General features: G+C 36.7%; 1 protein-coding gene across 3 annotated transcripts in view; it reads left to right on the top strand.

Moving 5' to 3' along the window:
- gnb1b (guanine nucleotide binding protein (G protein), beta polypeptide 1b) overlaps positions 1–18,209 on the top strand; it is a 36,817-nt gene that overhangs the window by 14,998 nt on the left and 3,610 nt on the right. For 2 of the 3 annotated variants that reach the window (XM_073870495.1, XM_073870497.1), the window contains exons 2-10: positions 5,932–6,039; positions 10,295–10,333; positions 10,460–10,566; positions 13,189–13,252; positions 13,488–13,655; positions 14,045–14,106; positions 15,324–15,525; positions 15,602–15,818; positions 16,148–16,294. In XM_073870495.1, the coding sequence (XP_073726596.1) occupies positions 5,983–6,039; positions 10,295–10,333; positions 10,460–10,566; positions 13,189–13,252; positions 13,488–13,655; positions 14,045–14,106; positions 15,324–15,525; positions 15,602–15,818; positions 16,148–16,254 (1,023 nt within the window). In that variant the 5' untranslated portion in view covers positions 5,932–5,982 and the 3' untranslated portion in view covers positions 16,255–16,294. The remainder of the gene's footprint in view (positions 1–5,931; positions 6,040–10,294; positions 10,334–10,459; positions 10,567–13,188; positions 13,253–13,487; positions 13,656–14,044; positions 14,107–15,323; positions 15,526–15,601; positions 15,819–16,147; positions 16,295–18,209) is intronic. The other variant, XM_073870496.1, reaches the window with a different exon arrangement.

The raw sequence follows: 18,209 nt of genomic DNA, 5'->3' as shown, positions 1-18,209 counted from the left end.
ATTTTTTTTAAAGCCCTTTTTTGCACATATAAGATTAAGGTCTGAATTTACTAAAACCATTATTCTTAGAGGATTTAAAAATATTTCCTATAGAATTATTTACATTTTTTTTAGATTATAATTATCAACAATTATCATTACCGCAACATGGTATTACATGAAATATATGTATTTACAAACTCATGTTTTGGTAATGAGAACTAAAAAGTTGTCTAGGTGTTATGACTAAATTTCAACTTTTATCTGGAGAGAAAACTGCTTACCTGGTAGCCATCTTGAGTGTCAGTCAATTATGTCTCTTCCAACATTTTTTTTTAAATGTTAGTTTATTGAGGGCTTAAACGATGATTGACAATTGTTGCGGAGGATGAGAAAATTTTTCTTGGACACATTTATATTCCTTATTATTGTCTCTACATTTATGAATGATCACCAAATACCATGTTTCTTTACTGTAAATGTTTATAGGATAACATGCTCTGAAGCTTTTTTAGATTTTTTAATTATAAATATTTCCATGTCAAAGAACCCAAATCCAGTCATGGACACGTTGCGGTAATGAACATTTTCCCATTAAATGTGGGAAAAAAACAAATTTGGTTTGTATGATGTCATTTAAAATCATGTGCAAAATAGTACATGAAGAGACATTTGTAACCGTATGCTTCTTATTTTAATACTCTTACTCTGCATTTACTTTTTTATCAAAATGTTTCATGACGCCTCATAAGTCTAATTTCGTAAGAATCACCCAGTATTGTATTGTACTTTCAAAGTTGTATCGGTGGGTTTTCAAACTTTTCATGGCAGAGACCACCAGATATGATGAACCTTTAGCGAGGGACCCCTTTCCTAAACTATTTCCGTATTGTTTATAAAGAAACATTTGAACTGTGATAGATAAATAATAATTGCGATATAAAGACAACAAATTGTTTGCTAACTTAAATAAATGGCTACAAAATTTTTGCTTTGCCATTTTTTTTCTTGAAATTTGTCCCCAGACCCCAGTTTGAAACCCCTTGTCTAAATTACTAGTTGTAAAGTGATTTATTTATGCCATTTCTTAAGGGGTATTAATATAGGATGTGTGTTTGAATTCAAAAACAGGTGGACCTAGCACAAAAAAAATTGGCGTGAAGCTCATCAATGGCTAAAGGTGTCTAAACATTTAAAAATAAGTCACATTATAAATTTGTCTTTGTTTCTGGATGTTTTATGTCACTTTATTTCCCATGCCTGGAGCAATATACAGTAGCATCATGTACAGTGGCTGGTTTTAGCTAAATCAATTTAAGTACCCAAAAATTGTTGACTGGAGAGTAAACGTTATGAACTCAATGAGGGCAATCTCTCTTGATGTGTTTGGCTTTTGTTTCCTGTTTCTGTATCTCATGTGTATTGAGGGGATTATGGAGTTGAAATAGTTTATCGCACAATATGACAGTGAATACCGTTGTATATGCTTTACCGCGAATTGTTTGAGAAAGTTCGTCAGGTGCAAGTCCTCTCCTTGCCCTTTTGCATACCTCTGTAATAAATCCCGTCATTAGCCATCTTCTTCCAATGTTAGATGCACGGACTCCAATGGCCCATTAAAACAGCTGCCTCCATCATCCGTTTGTTTGAGCGCACACAGGATTTGGGTCAGCAGGATAGGTGCCGCTCTTCCGATCAGTGTCCCTGGTGTGTCTTAACTGGATTTGCCTGAAGGAGCTGAATCAAGCGTGTCCCGGGATTATGTCAATGACACTGGAGAGAGGGACGTGTGAAAATGCTTCTGTGGGCTGGGAACACTAATAGGATGAAGAGCTGGGCTAGAAGGACTTAACCTCTTTAACCCTGAGGACCCAGTCCCGGGGACAAAATTTCGTATTTTGACTCAAATAAAATATTCTTTTAATCTTTAATGGTCCATCATGGACCCCAGTAACACATATGAGATACTGTTTGAAAGCTTAGACTCTCTACTTTCTCCAGATATGCATCACTTTGAGAAATCTTTTACTGTAAGAAAGTTATTTACACTTAATTTACACTATCAACCCCCCCATTATTTTGTATATGATTTAATATTCACATATTTCATATTTTTCAAGTATGACAAACATGGGCAAGTCTTATATCAAATGAAAGCTCTCATTCTCAGGAATAAGGCTACAGCGTTATTTTTGTTCTATTATTAACACATATCCAACAATAGTTGAATGAATAATGATGTAAAAAATCGTCTTTTGTAAACATATGGGAAAACTGAGTGTGGACTGCCTCAGATAGCACATATAGCCACAAATGATACACCATCTTTTCTCTTAGGTCCTACTCTAAAAAATGAGTCCATTCACAGCATTTTCTTAGGTTGTGTGCATGAATAATCCCTTGCTATTTATTATATGTGCTAAACAAAAAATTAATATTTATATGAAAAATGTATTTTCGGACACTTCAGTAAAATGAAAATAACTTTTGAATGCGACATGCTAAAGAGATCATTCTTTTTTTGTGTGTTTACTGTCTGCTGCTGGTAACAACCAGAACTGTCTGCAGTCTGCTAGAGCACACAGAACCAGAGTTATACACTATCAGAGGCAGTATTTACAACATAAAAAAAGAAAATTTGGTGTTTCATCATATGAAAAACAACATAAATAACACTATTTGTCACAAACAGCAGCTTTTTATGTAACTTTAAAGGGTTTTCTTTAAAATGATATAAAGAAATTGCATTTATTCCACTGTATGTGGTTATGGGAGCACTTCAAATGTTTTTAGGCAGAAATTGTATACAAAAAGGGTATTATTCCTCCCATCAGTTGGAGTAAAATAACTTTTGCATAGATTATGATAGAGAAAAAAATCTTTTTTCCTCTGTGAGCTGGCAATTGCTGAAATCAAACAAAACTGTCTTCAGGGAGCTGAGGCACTCAGGGCCAGAGTTATACACTTTTAAATAAAAACTTTAGAAAAAAAACATCAAAAAGCGCCTATTTATTTTTGTGTTTATTAGAGGACTGACATCACATACAACCATGTTTAGCACGTTCAACAGTGTTTTATGTAATTTCAAAGGGTTTCCTGTAAAATGATACCAAACATTTGTATGTAAACCTCTGCATGTGGGTATGGGAAGCTTTTGAAATTGGGTAGGCCAAATCCAGGCGAAAATCCCCAAAATAGCTTCAGGGTGGAAGAAGTTAATGTTGTCAGTGAAGTGTTTTCTCTAAATCAAGATTTACAGGCAGGATTTAGGAGTTTAAGAGTGCATTGGTTTATATTTGTAAAGGGTTGGTTAGAAAACCATTAAGGCTACGATAAATACTAAATCGACAAAACACTACAAACATGCATATCGCATTTGGGTTGCGATAAATTAATTAGAGTGCCGATAGATGATAGCCAGGCTGATGGCTATGCAGAACAATAGTTAACTTGTGCCAATTAATGCTTTTAATTATTATTATGCTATTATTATAATAACCATCATCATAGTTTCACAGCAACATTCCTGCTTAACCTGCACTTGTAACACCAACGTGAGAGAGCTGGTGGGCTTTGTGACAATGTTGCCAGGTCTCATTAAAGTGTGGCAGCATCTGTTTTTTGTCCACCAAACCAGTGGCTTTTCAAGAATAAATGGGTAAAAAAATAAGCAAATAAAGTCAGGATGACAGTAACGACCAACACTGGACTGAATGATTTTAATACTTTAAAAAGTTATGGACAGTCAAAGAGTGCCGAAACCTTTCTTTTTACAAAAAGAATGTGATATTTTTGTTAGTCATATAATTTTTTATGGTAAACACTTTTTTTGATTTTACAAAGTAAAAGCATTATCATTGCACATCGTATAATGAGGTTGTTGGCAAGTTATCACTAGGGCTGTGCAAAAATATCGATACAGCTAACTATCGTGATAGTTAGCTGTATCAATACTTTGATCTCTACTATCGATATTTTAAAACACATCAAAACCCTCTGTGCGCGTCAAACGACCTCCTCTGCCGCTCCTGCCAATGTCTCAGAAGTTAGAGAGAGTGAGAAAATGACAGAAAATTATCGCAATGTATCGAAACATGCAACGCATTGTATTGTACCGTGAAGCGTATCGTATCATGACCCACGTACCGTGATGCGTATCGTATCGGGAGGCCCTTGCCAATACCCAGCCCTAGTTATCACATATCGCATTTTTGTTGTAGGTAAACGTATAATATGGGTTTTTGGCGGCATCTAGTGGTGAGATTGTGATTGCAACCAACCTCAATTTCAAAACGCAATGAGAAGCTACGGTAGATGCCACAGGAAAAACGTGTTGTCATCTGAGACGACCTAGGGACGAAATGTTCTCTGTAAAGCAGTTTGTCCATTGAGGGCTACTGTAGAAACATGATGCCTACTTCCATGTAAGGGGACCCGCAGTGTGTATAGAAAAAAACTGCTTATTCTAAGGTAACAAAAAACCATTTCATTTTATAAGGTCTCTATACACCACTGATAATATAAGTTTGTAGATTATATTGCATTTCTGTCAAGAAATCTTCTTAAATGGGTCATAGGGTGAAAATCTCACTTTTAGTGCTATAATTCCAATGCTGACGATGTGCTATAATTCTAATGCTCACTATCAACCTAAAAAACATGAAAAAGGATCAACCCAGTAACTTAGTTTTGGTAAGCCATTTTTTGCAAGCATCTGAACAACCTAATTTTTCACATTTTGCCTGTTTTGTGAGGTAGGTAGCAAGGCCATTTACAGTAAAACTGCCCCTTAAGGTACACACTTTAACCACGGCACACCCATTTAGTGTAGAGAGAAAGCAAGCGAGAAAAGATAATTGACAACACAATTGAGTTTCAATTGCAACGAACCACCATCATTGTGATCAGTGTTTGCATTTTAAGTGACACACCCAAAAAAGGCAAAATTTTGCTCAAGCCTAAAGTGGCAATTTTAACATGCTATAATACATTATCTGTGGGGTATTTTCAGCTAAAACTTCACATACACACTCTGTGGACAACCAAGATTTGTTTTACATCTTATAAAAATCTCATCATATGACCCCTTTAAAAGTTCCACATTGCACCTTTAAAGGAATCTTGCTGTTTTTATTGATCAGTAAAGATGTTAATGAGCCTTTAACATTACCTTTACTTTTGTGTGAACAAATTCTAGTCAACACGAAATCTGAATTGTGAAGTAAAGTGTGTTTCTGGTTTTATAATGCGACTCAGTGGTCTTTTTAATGGCAAAAGGTTGTCTTTGTAATGCTTAGCGGTGTAACATCCTCAAAATTAGTTTTCTCTTTGGCTGATGTGGTATACTTTTTTAAATGTTTTGTTTATTTGTTTACCCTCCTCTTGCCATCATTCTTGTTGTGTTCTGGTATGTTACGTCAGCTTGTTGAATGTCCTGTTTTACTTAGAAGTACGTCATGTTACAAAAGTAACATAGATTGTGAATGCCGTTTTATGTTGACTTAAAGCAGTTTTGAATATAGGCCGTATTGTTAAAGGCTTTTCATGGTGAACTCTTCAAAGAGCAAGTGAATAGAGTTTGCTACGTTTTTTTTTTTTTCGTTCTTCTTGCTATTCTCTTTGTACTTCTGCATTTTTCATTAAGGACAACAACTTATTTCACCACAAGAGGAAATGGTCTTTGGCTGCTTTCAATTGCTAATGGGGTAGTATGGAGTCTCGACTTCACGCCCTTGTGCACAGATAAACAATCCGAGAGTTAGTCAAGTACGTATGATGTTAACAGCTGATGTGCTTAGAGTTGGGTAAAGCTGACATTGATATCGTATAAGAACGTAAGTGGTCACCTGATGGGTTTTCAGTAGCAGATGCCTGTATTCATACGACACTACTGATGATATTTGAGAGTTTGAATATGTGATTTATTTTGTTTTTCCTCTTTCTGTGCTGTAGATCAGAACGTGTCCCGGTAGCAGGAGTGAGGAAGAGCTTTAGAAGAGGAAAATGAGTGAACTGGATCAGTTACGCCAGGAGGCCGAGCAGCTGAAGAATCAGATCAGAGTAAGAAACTCTCTCTTTCTCTCTTCCTCTCTCTCTCTCTCACTGTCAATGTCTCTCTCTCTCTCACACACACACACATTCATATTCACTAATTGACTCGAATACAAATCACTTTTTAGCCTTTTGGTAAACGTATACAGGTGTATGACGTTTGTGTGCATAAATGTGCGCTTGTATAGTTGCATAAAGGCCTGCTGTTAACATGGAAAGTGTAATTTATAGTCGTGTGTAGTAGGGATGTTAATAATTAATCCATCTTCGGTTAATTGTCGATAAGAATTAAATTGATAAAACTTAACGATTGTCGAAAACGCGCGATCATGCACGTGTGTGCGGCGCCTGCGCAAAACACATACAGCCTGAGGAAAAAAATGAAGCGAGTGCGGATAAGTTAAACTAGCCATGATCACAACGATGCTCGATGCCAAACACACACACATGGGCTTTTTAATGTTGTGTGAGGCTGGCTGCCAACGCAACAAAATGGCACCCGCAGTGGATCTGATAGGGTCCGATACAGAAAATGCAAATACGGTTAGGATACTGAAAGCAAAGACCTTGTTCAGGGAAGCCTGTAAGCTTAGCATAGCAACGCTGCTATACACCAGGAAGGAGGCTAGAAGCCGTTTTTAATGAACAGATTAAAATGTAATCTTAAATTCTCGCAAGAAACTGGCACTTGCCGTTACACTCTGAACGCCCACATCATGTATCACTAGTGATGCACCGATGTATCGGCCGCCGATATTTATCGGCCGATTTTTTATGAATTTGAAACCATCTGCTTATCGGGAATAGCATGAGAAAAGCCGATACCGATTGCTTAACTGCATAAAGAAATCCATTATATGTTAAAAATGAGTTAATGTTGTTAATAAAATAAATGCTGAATAGCAAAAACCATCTTTAAAGGTTGTCATGCTGTCTTATTATATTTGTTTTAGCTTAATTTGTGCCTCTCTTATTATGTTGGTCAGTTGAATGTTAATTAGATCCAATCCATGTTCAGTAAAAATAATTTGATGCATAAATAAACTAGCTAATAAACCAACTGTATAGTATTGTATACAAGTGTTTAATATCGGTATTGACATCGGTATCGGCCAGAAGTTGTCTGTTTAAATCGGTATCGGCCCAAAAAATCCTATTGGTGCATCCCTATGTATCCCTGATCATTATTGACTGGCTGAGGCGCTACACGCTAGCCAAGTTGACGCTTGCGTGTTTTCTAATGGAAGGTTGCCATCTCCATAATATAAGCATTGTTGTTGAAAGGACGCCGCAGGTCTAAGGTGAGGTGACGATGGGAAAAGTGACCTTCATGTGCTTCTTGGATACAATTACAAAAACAGTGTATCAATGACGAAAATGAGGTGAACAACTAGTAAAATAACACTTGAGGATGATAAAACTTTTATTTTGACATGTCATGGACGCATGAACTTATATGTGTGACATGAGTGCCCATGTGAGGCGGAGTTATACACTGTAGTCATTATGTTTCAGTATGAGATAAATTGATGATTTTATGAAAACACCAACTACATTGACTCATTTTACAATCCCACTAGCATGTTTATTTAGACACAAATCTTTTAATTCATGTGAGAAAGCTGTCGTTTTTACGCACACTTTTATGTCATTGGCTATATGACACTGGAGTAAAGGCTTATTGCACTATTACTGTTAATGATTAATCGATTGATTGATTGATTGATCGTTAATTTAAATGATAATTGAATATGGGAAATTGCATTAATTGACATCCCTATTGTGTAGGTTTTGAATGTAGGTTTAGAAGTATGAATGAAAAATGACACATAGCCTATGCCATAAAGGTTATGATATAGGACCTACACAAAACTGTAATGAGCCCTTAAATCAGCATCACAGACTGAACAGCAGTACTATTTACATAATTGTTTTCTTTTCTAACATCATTGTCAAATGAGAAAAGAATGACCAAGTGAATGCGGTATGTTTAGGCAAATGATGCCTAATTTGTTTTTTCTTCAAATATACAGGCTGTTGTTTTCACAGCGGTGGTGTAACTGCTGTAATAAATGGGTGATCATTTCTGTGCCGATACAGATATTCGATTACTAAAGTCTGGAGTATAGTTTGTTTTTTACGTGTACGCGAACCTACCGTCTATGCACAGCCTTGCAAAGCATAATTTAATTAACTCATTCGTGTACACACGTTCGACGCATGCGCATTGCAACAAAATGCAGTGCATCTCCTGGTCTACATACTATATTCTCCTATAGACACATGCAGGACCCTAATGCAAAGTACGCACGGTTGCAAAAATCCGGCAATTCGCGTACAGTGCACGCATACTATTCTGATGACAAAATTTGCATCACATTTATTGTACATGGACCCCACATATGCGTAGAAGCTGAACTATAATTTTAGAATTAGAATGACATTAAAGATGGGCACGAGTAATCTATTGCTCGAGATACGATGACTGTGTGGGTTTACTTTTATTTTATTTATTTTTTTTGTGGTTATGGCGGCATTTGGATATCTGGTTAGCGTTACAAGCGCCTATGGTAGTAAAGACTGGGTGTGTGTTTGACGTCGTCGTAAGCTGTGCAGACCTGCGTATAGCATCAGTACCATGCATAATTCAAAAGCTTCCTATGCGCACTCGTGCCGCGGCAACCCCGCTGATCAGTGCAACCCTGTGAAGCCAAACACACTATGTGGCACTATGGTTTTAAAATGATGTAATTTTGGGGGGGGCAACATTCATTTTCAGCTTTCGTTTTTTGGCATTTTTTTCCAGCTCGAAACCGATATATAGCCATTTTCGACAAATTTTGTGCACCTCTAATGGTGCATTCACACCAGCCGCGGTAGAGGTGGCAAAAGCGCGCTATTCGCGCGTAGTTGGACGATTGAACATTTGAGTTTACTTGCTTCATTCGTGCGTGAAATTCTAGTCATTCAAGACAGTCACGTAGAAATTCGCGTCATGGGAGGGGCTTCTGCCAGTCCGCTGAGACTCCGCTCACTTCCTGTAATCACGTCACTACTACAGGCCCTGATTGGTTAACGTGGCGCGGAAATCTGCTGAAGTTCAGATTTTTCAACTCGTGCGTTTCCCGCAGCAATGCTCAATTCACACGGAACGTGCCATACCGATTATAGGGCGATATATATCGTTAATCCCTACATGATTTATCTCCTTGGTTCTTGTCCTAATGTATTAAGGACCAAATAAAATTGTGCATTTACATTTTAATACAACTTAAAGTTGGGCTGTGCACTTAATCGTTTTTTAATTTAAATTTTTAATTCAACCAATTACAAAAACAAGATAATGGAAGTCAAACTATTATTGTGCGATTAAAAATATATATATATTATAGATATAAAATTGCATGCTGCTTGACCGATGTGTTTGTAAGGCACCACGCTTTGACACATATTACTCACTTAGTAATGGTGTTAATTATGATTTTTACCAAAATAATCTTGATTATGATTTTGCCCATAATCAAGCATCTTTATGATTTCGGACCAGTATTGCGTTTTAACCTATATACTTGTGTTTGTTTGCCTGCATTGTGTAATAGGTTTCACCTGAGGCTTCTGCCTGTGTCCATTATTATCTGTTAGCTGGTAGTCTGTTGTTACTCTACAAAATTTGCATAGCCAAAAGACATTTGAATAGAGCGGGTGTTTATTTACATATTTTACACGGTGCAGGAAGAACCTTTACTGTAACTGTTCTGCTTCCTCAAATTTCTCCAGAAGGAAATTACAGCGAAGGCCTTTCTCCATCTAAATACTTCACATATTTACATAATGCTTCACGAACCTAAGCTTGAATTGTTTATTGGTTCTCAGTTATCGTGCCGCACTACAGATATACATTGTGAAAGTAGTTACTATTTTTGCTTTAGGCACCAGATTTTTTGGTCACCCCATAGAGTACCAAAATTATCATTATTATGAAGTAAAAACGTTAACTATTTGGCATGTAGGCTGAACTGTAAAATGTACTTTTTAATTCTGTGAAAGCTAAAAAAAACTAAATGCTTCTTAAGCTAAATGTTTATTGCCAAAGAACAGATGCATTTGTGCTGTGGTTTTCTCACATTTTTGGGCTGTGACCCATCGCTTGAAAACCAGTGATGTATGAAATGTCAGCAAGTTCACAACAAACCTAGAAATAACCTTACCAGGCTGGTTCAACATTCTTAACAGGTATTTCCCCTTTTGTTTTTTGGTATTGTAGGATGCAAGGAAAGCTTGTGCAGATGCTACACTATCACAGGTAAGGGTTAAAAATCCTTTATTTAAATTTTAAGTAAATATATGTTAATTTAAGTAACACTGATTTAATACGCCTCATACAGGCAACATCTGTGACACTGTTTTTAATTTGCCAATATGTTTTCAGATCACAGCCAACATCGACCCTGTTGGCCGAATCCAGATGCGTACAAGGAGAACACTGCGAGGACATTTGGCTAAAATCTACGCCATGCACTGGGGCACGGATTCCAGGTACTGTAATATACCCATCGGTTGCAAATTATTGAGATCAAATTTCACACTACGTTTTATTTACATCACAGCCGGACCTCTTGTGTTTTATTCCTCTCTGTGGTACTCTGGGTCGTGAGGCGGGGTTACACGAATATGAATTTGGGTCATAGTAAAGCCAAGATCCTCGAAACATAAGAGCACTGATAACACCTGTAACACGATAACGTTGTGCAATATTAAAAATAGCTGATATTTATCAACAGTACTGCCGCATTTTGTGCCGTCATGTGTTTTAGCTATAGTTGTAAAAGTGCAGTGCCATTATAAAATACGTGACCATTGACCACAAAACCAGGTGCGGGTTGCATGGTTATTTTGTAGTAAGTAATCATTTTAATCCATACAATGTATTTTTGTCTAAGAATGATTTTTTTTTAATGCCAAAAAATCATTGATATTAAGTAAAGATCATGCTCTATTAGGATATTTTTGTACTGTAAAAAATAAAAAAAAAATAGGGCTGTCAAAAGAATAATCGCGATAAATCACATACAAAATAAAAATTTGTGTTTGCATAATGTGTGTGTGGTCTGTGTGTATATATATTATGTTTATATAAATACACACATACATGTAGTTAGTTAGTTTTTTTATTTATTTATATATAATATAAAAAAATATATAAATATACATGCAAATGTTTCTTATATACATTTTGTGTGTATTTATATTTAATTAAATATATAAAATAATTACACACAGTGCACACACACAAATTATGCAAAAAAACTTATTTTTGATGCGATTAATCGCAATTAATCTTTTGACAGCCCTAAAAAAATTTATTTATCATTAGTAATATGCATTTCTAAAGACTTCATTTGGACAACTTTAAAGATGATTTTCTCAATATTTAGTTTTTACACCCTCAGATTCCAGATTTTCACATAGTTGTATCTCGGGCAAATATTGGGTGTTATTCACTAAGTATGCGTACGTTCAAATTTGTGGACTTACGGATGTTTTCAAGAACATATCTTATCAAAATTTCTTCTAAATGTATGCAAAAATTCAAGAAAACCTAAAACCACTCGTATGCAATAATCACATACACTATAATCAAATACTAGGCTATAATTATAATGTTTATAATAATGTTGATATACATTTTATATTATAATATTTTCTGTATTATATATTGTTGTTATACATCTATATTGTTGTTATTATTATTATTATTATTATATACATTATATACAAATATAGCCTACTTATTTTTCTACACATATAAAGAACGTAATGACAACTCTTCACGCTTTCCTTCCTTACTTTTTAAATCTCTATATGAAAGCGTCTGCCTAATGCCTTATGTAAACGTCATGTAAATGTAATGAGAAGTCTAAACATCAATCACTTCACATATCAATCAATCACATATTAATTAATGTCATATTTGTTAACGCATCCAATACTTCTTTAATGTTTCTCCGGTCGGTGGACAGCACTGGCTTCCTCCAGCGACAGCAAAACCTCCCAAATAAAAAATGCAAAGCAAAACATCACTTTACAAGATAATAAATATGATCATGGATTTCTTTCCAAACTCTTTTGCTTCTATCACAAACTACTCTAAAGTTTTCTGTTTACCAGCGCTGCGGAAAGCCCTTATATGGAGCTGGTTTGGGCGTGTTTTATGCAAATTGCCAACCTCGTGCATGCTGCCGCTCATGTAGAACACTCCAAATTCACTAACATAAGAATAAGTATAAAAAAGTATAAAAACTATTTCATGTTTTGAATTAGGCAGAAAGTTTTCATGAGAAGTTGTGTGTATAAATACGAGAAAAGTACACAATTATTAGTGAATGAGACCCACTGTAACCATACATGGAATAGAATGGAAAGCTTATTTATTTAGCTGATGTATACATTTCAATTTCAGAAAATTGACAGATTTTATGGTCACATATGTGCGTGTCATAAGTTATTTATGAAGCATTAACATATGCACCAATTGATTTAAAGGTTAAGCAAATAAAATTTTACAATTGCTTAACAATTTAAAAAAATTAAATTTTACCCTTGTTTGTTTGAAATACTTAAATATTTGTAGTATTTGTTTTCTTTTTATGCATGTTGAATGAAAGATAACTACAAACTTAATTTATTTTACAGACAATAAGACTTTGTCATTATACATTTGTTTTTCTGGTCAATATTTCCAGTTGGTTAAGACAGTGTGCTAATGTTTTCTTGTTTTTAAAGTATGTTTCAATGCACTAGAACAATTTAGACTGTGAATCCGCCCTAAAAACTTCCTGTGCTATACACCAGCTACTGCACCAGGGTGCGGTTTGAGACACCCCTTGTTTATAAGACATGTAAAAAAAAAACTTATAGTGCGATGTGTGAGGGGTTTCCCTTTCACATAAGTGGGTTGTTGTTGTGTCACCCGTAACACTCAAACCTTGTGTTTTTTATTGTATTTATATTTAGTGATTGGTCTGTAGGTGTTGTGTCTAAGCATTTCGTTACAGCCAAGACTGCCATCGAGGAAAAGCAACATTGCTTCGATATTTATGCATAATGCAGGCTTTAACATCTACATCACTGACCTGTGATTTTGTATTTTCTGTACAGGCTTCTGGTCAGTGCCTCCCAGGATGGAAAACTCATTATCTGGGACAGTTACACCACAAATAAGGTACAAAATATGACGTGTCTAAACTGAAACCATATAGTTTGAGACTATATTATATAATTGAAACTTAGTGATGAGAGAGTCCTAGTCATGTTTACTTGCGCCATTGCATTAAAGCATTTAAAACGCAACACATCTGAACAGTGCCGTCTACAATGATCAGTTTCAACAATAGATGTTTACTTCCTGTTACTCTTCTCACATCTTGGTCACTTCCTGTCTTTTTTTATTCTTTCAGGTCCATGCCATTCCTCTGCGCTCATCCTGGGTGATGACCTGTGCCTACGCTCCTTCAGGTAATTACGTGGCCTGCGGAGGACTGGACAACATCTGCTCCATTTACAGCCTGAAGACTCGCGAGGGGAACGTGCGTGTTAGCCGCGAGCTGGCCGGACACACAGGATACATGATGTGCTTTTTGCGTGTTTTGGCCTCGACGTTATAAATATGCAGTGAATCTACACTTGTTTTTAGCACTGTCTTAAATGGAAATCTGATCTGATAGACCCTAAAGAGGACATCAACATAAATTATGGGTCATATTTCACCCCAGTTGAAACCATTTCGATTTTTGCACAACAAATGATTTCTTGCATTAGTTTAGTGTTTGTTACAGATGGCGCTTGTTTTTTTATGCAAAATATAACTTTATGAATTTGGGGGAGTAGTCATTTCTTGAGGTTTCACAGAGTCGGTTTAGTTGCAGGTGGGGCGACGTTTAGTGAAATGTTGCTCTGGGTGTGAAAGTTGGTTTGTTTCAGATATGTAACACACTTCCTGTTGTCTACAGGATACCTCTCCTGCTGCCGCTTCCTTGATGACAACCAGATTGTTACAAGTTCTGGCGACACCACCTGGTGAGTAAGAGGAACTGCACGTGTCCCTTATGAGTCAGATCTCAGACTGACTGTTCAGCTCCTACTTGCATTTAGGAACTTGTACACAGGGTTCCCACGGGTCCTTAAAATCCTTTAAAAGTTTGTGAATGTGGGGGGGGGGGATTTAAGGCCCTGGGAAGTTTTTGAAAACTTGCATACATAGATACAGGTGTCTTTGAATCTATTTTATGCAAGAAGTTTTCTGGAAAAAAATCCAAATGATTCCCTGTTTGGGTGATTCTCACGAAAACTTGGTTTTAAAAATGTCAAGCATGAAAATGTAAAAATTGCTTAAATGTACTTTTTTCCCACCAGACATTGAAAAACAAAGTCTGGAGTAAATGGGAACATTAATTTAAAAACTTTTACTTATCATTTAACACTTTTTGTAACATAATTTAAAAAATGAGTCCTAAAAAATCTCATTACCGCAACAGTCAGAAAACATCAACACTGACATATTTTCAAAATGACATGACAAACCTGAAAGAACATAATTTGGAGATTCTGCACATGCATTTAAAATCAAAGTATTATGCTTCTATTAATTAAATTAACATTTAATAAGCATCTGTTGCGGTAATGATAATCAAAATGTCGTGTAAGCATTCTGACAAGACAATATTTCAAATTAACTGTAAAAAATGATCTTACCTGGTAGCCATCTTGAAGTAACTGGTCCATGTGCTTGGTCACTCAAAATCAAACTTTATTAAAATTCTGTATGTGTGCTTAAACTGTTCTCAAAAAGTGTTGCGGAGGATGAGAACATCAGGCATGGACACATCATTTTTTTAATTTTTCTTCATTATTATTATACATGAATATTCAGTAAATATTTTTTCTGTCATCTAAAGTAGTCTAGCAAAACATCCATTTATTTTTTTTCTTAATGTTTTTGTGTTAATTTGATTAAATTACAACATAACGCATGTTCAAACACAGCCGGACACATTGCGGTAATGAGAATTTCAGCAGAAAATGAGATAAAATTTCCAATTATAAATTCTTATGTTGAAATCACACATTGTGCAAGGTAGAACACAGTATTGTGTTAATTCTGATGCTTTTTAATGTTACTATATTACACATTTTAAAGCTAAAATCATTAGTGCCGTGGTGTTTCAATGGTTTCGTGAGAATCACCCACCCAGTGTACATAATTTGTAAAATCTTTATTATGATGTGCCTTGCAGTGCTCTCTGGGACATCGAGACCGGTCAGCAGACGACCACTTTCGCCGGCCACACCGGCGATGTCATGAGCCTCTCTCTGGCTCCAGACACCAGGCTGTTTGTGTCCGGTGCCTGCGACGCTTCTGCTAAACTCTGGGACATCCGTGAGGGCATGTGCAGACAGACCTTCACCGGCCACGAGTCCGACATCAATGCCATTTGTGTGAGTATTTCCGACGTGATTTCAGCAAAGACAAATCATGTGAAGGTAAAAAAAACTAAATGTTTCCCTTCTGCAGTTCTTCCCTAATGGCAACGCTTTTGCCACCGGCTCCGATGACGCCACCTGCCGCCTCTTTGACCTGCGTGCCGACCAGGAGCTCATGGTTTACTCCCACGACAACATCATCTGCGGCATAACCTCCGTGGCCTTCTCCAAGAGCGGCCGCCTGTTGCTCGCCGGCTACGACGACTTTAACTGCAACGTGTGGGACACCCTGAAGGCCGACCGCGCTGGTGAGATACTAAACCCTTCAAACACGCATGCACGCTCGCATCAGAAACGCACGGCGACGTGACCTTGAAAACAGGTCGAGCAGGTTTTTAATTCCTGTTAGCACACAATACCTTTCTTTTATTTCATGCACTTCACTGACAACATGCCACATTGGTTTGTCACTTTCACATACACTGCATGTAAAGTATTTCCAAATGTAAGTGTTCAGAACCTCAACATTCGATATTGAATGTGTGCGGTTTTGTACTTTCATAATTTCAAAGGGTTTATCCTTTTGGACAGTGTTGTCATTAAGATGATACGGTTTAGTGAAAATGGGCTTTTGCAGGTGTTCTGGCCGGCCACGACAACCGAGTAAGCTGTCTGGGTGTAACTGATGATGGTATGGCAGTGGCTACAGGGTCCTGGGACAGCTTCCTCAAAATCTGGAACTGAATGCTGAAGGTGCTTTCAATACAACATGTCCAATACAATAAGGACCTGTTTTTATTAGCACAACATAACAGTTTGTGTTGCTTGACATTTGAATATATGCATTCATAACTTCTACATTTTATATTCACCGCATTGTCCTCAATATAAGACTTTTCTGCCTCGTAATAAATGATGTCATCTCATAAGCTCTAGACTTTCACATGTCAATCAAACCATACACGCATAAATATTTGGTAGTTGGCACCAAATACACATAAACAAGTTCACCTGGACTTAAGCAACCTGATAAACTACTTTTATAGGTCACAAGGTTTCTGCCAATCTTATGTTAATCTTGGGCACCTATTATAGATTAGTATTACATTCTTCAAATTTTCAAAAAGTCTTTCCTGAACAGCCTTTCTGTCTTGGAAGCGTACGGTGGGAGGAGATAAAGAGTACAGCACAGTTCATTATATGCAAATAAAATACTTGAGATTATTTTGTTTTACTTAAAACGTGGTTTTGATTCCTAAATGGGGTCTTTTAATCAGGGTTCCCACGGGTCCTTATAAGTTTGTGAATCTTGGGGAAATAATTCAAGGCCCTGGGAAAATTCTAGACTTTTAAGCACACGTGCTAAACTGTTCACTTTAAATGCTTATATCTTCTGTATGCAAATGTTGATTCATACTAAAATGCTTTTGGCATAGTTGTGTTTGACACATGAAAACGTCTCAGGTTACGTATGTAACTGTTGTTCCCTGAGAAGGGAACGAGACGCTGCGTTTCCCTTGCCATACTTCCTGCGTCCCTGTAACTCCATCTTTGCCAATATTTCAGATAGCGATATACTTCCTGGCTCCCGTGTCACCCTGTCTTTGTCGTTAAACCTCACCATTGGTTGAATTTGATATACATTCAGACGCACTTACCCCTGGAGGCGTCCACAATGTGTCACCGCAGTGACGCAGCGCGAGTTCCCTTGAAAGAGAACTGTAACAATGTATCTTAAAAGGTAACACAATGTAACCTTTCTCTTACTAGAAATGTGTCCTCACATTTACTCCTTGAATTTGAGGGTATTAGGCCTGCAAAGTCCTTAAAAGGTCCTTGAATTTGAAGTTAACTAAGGTGTTGGGACCGCGCCATCACTCAGTTGTAAACGATTGGCAAATTTGGCATGCGATTGGTCCTTGTTTGTAAAGCAATCATCTCTGAAATGCAGGTAACAAACATAAACCCATAAGCAATTACCTAATAAAAAACTACATCCTCTGTTGACTTAAGACAGGGTTACTTGGAATGCTGGATAAGGTTTTTCTTTTCCTTATTTCCAAATACATACTTGATATGCGTGACAGGTGCTGGCAAAATGAGTCAGAATTAACTAATTTAAAAAAGTTATTTCTATAGAGACATTCTTTCTTAAAAAAAATTATGATTTGTTGAATCTGACAAAAAATGACAGAGCTACACCTGTTTGATGTTAAGAGAGTCAGCAAAGTCCGTTTTGAGAAATATCAAGTTAAAGATTTTTGAGGCTTCAAAAGCAAAGTCACCGCATCCATACCTTAAAATCACTGACAAAACTGGTAACAGATTTAGCACACACAGTCAAAAAACAATACTATAGGAAAAATATATGTTCCACTTTTTTATTGTTTGATTGGCATTGAGACAGCTTTAAAGCGTAACTAAACCCCTGGTCAGAGCCTGACTCCACCCACTGCCAATATTTGAAAAATGCAAGAAAAGTGGGCAGATCCCAACGGAGAGAGAGGGGACGAACTAAGCTCGTACCAAGTGTGTGGTGAGATCGTAACAAGGGCGTGGTGAGCTTGAACCTGCTTACGTCACGAGTCATTTTTTGGACCCAACATCCAATAGGAAAATTCAACTGCAGTAGCCACCGTTCAACCTGAAGAGGGCAGCACTTAGACGTTTTTACACCATATATTGCAGTATTGAAACAC

This window comes from Misgurnus anguillicaudatus, chromosome 8, assembly GCF_027580225.2.
Source record: "Misgurnus anguillicaudatus chromosome 8, ASM2758022v2, whole genome shotgun sequence".
Classification (NCBI taxonomy): Eukaryota; Metazoa; Chordata; class Actinopteri; order Cypriniformes; family Cobitidae; genus Misgurnus; species Misgurnus anguillicaudatus.
The sequence above is the reverse complement of the archived record's forward strand: the minus strand, read 5'-3'. Positions and strand labels throughout refer to the sequence as shown.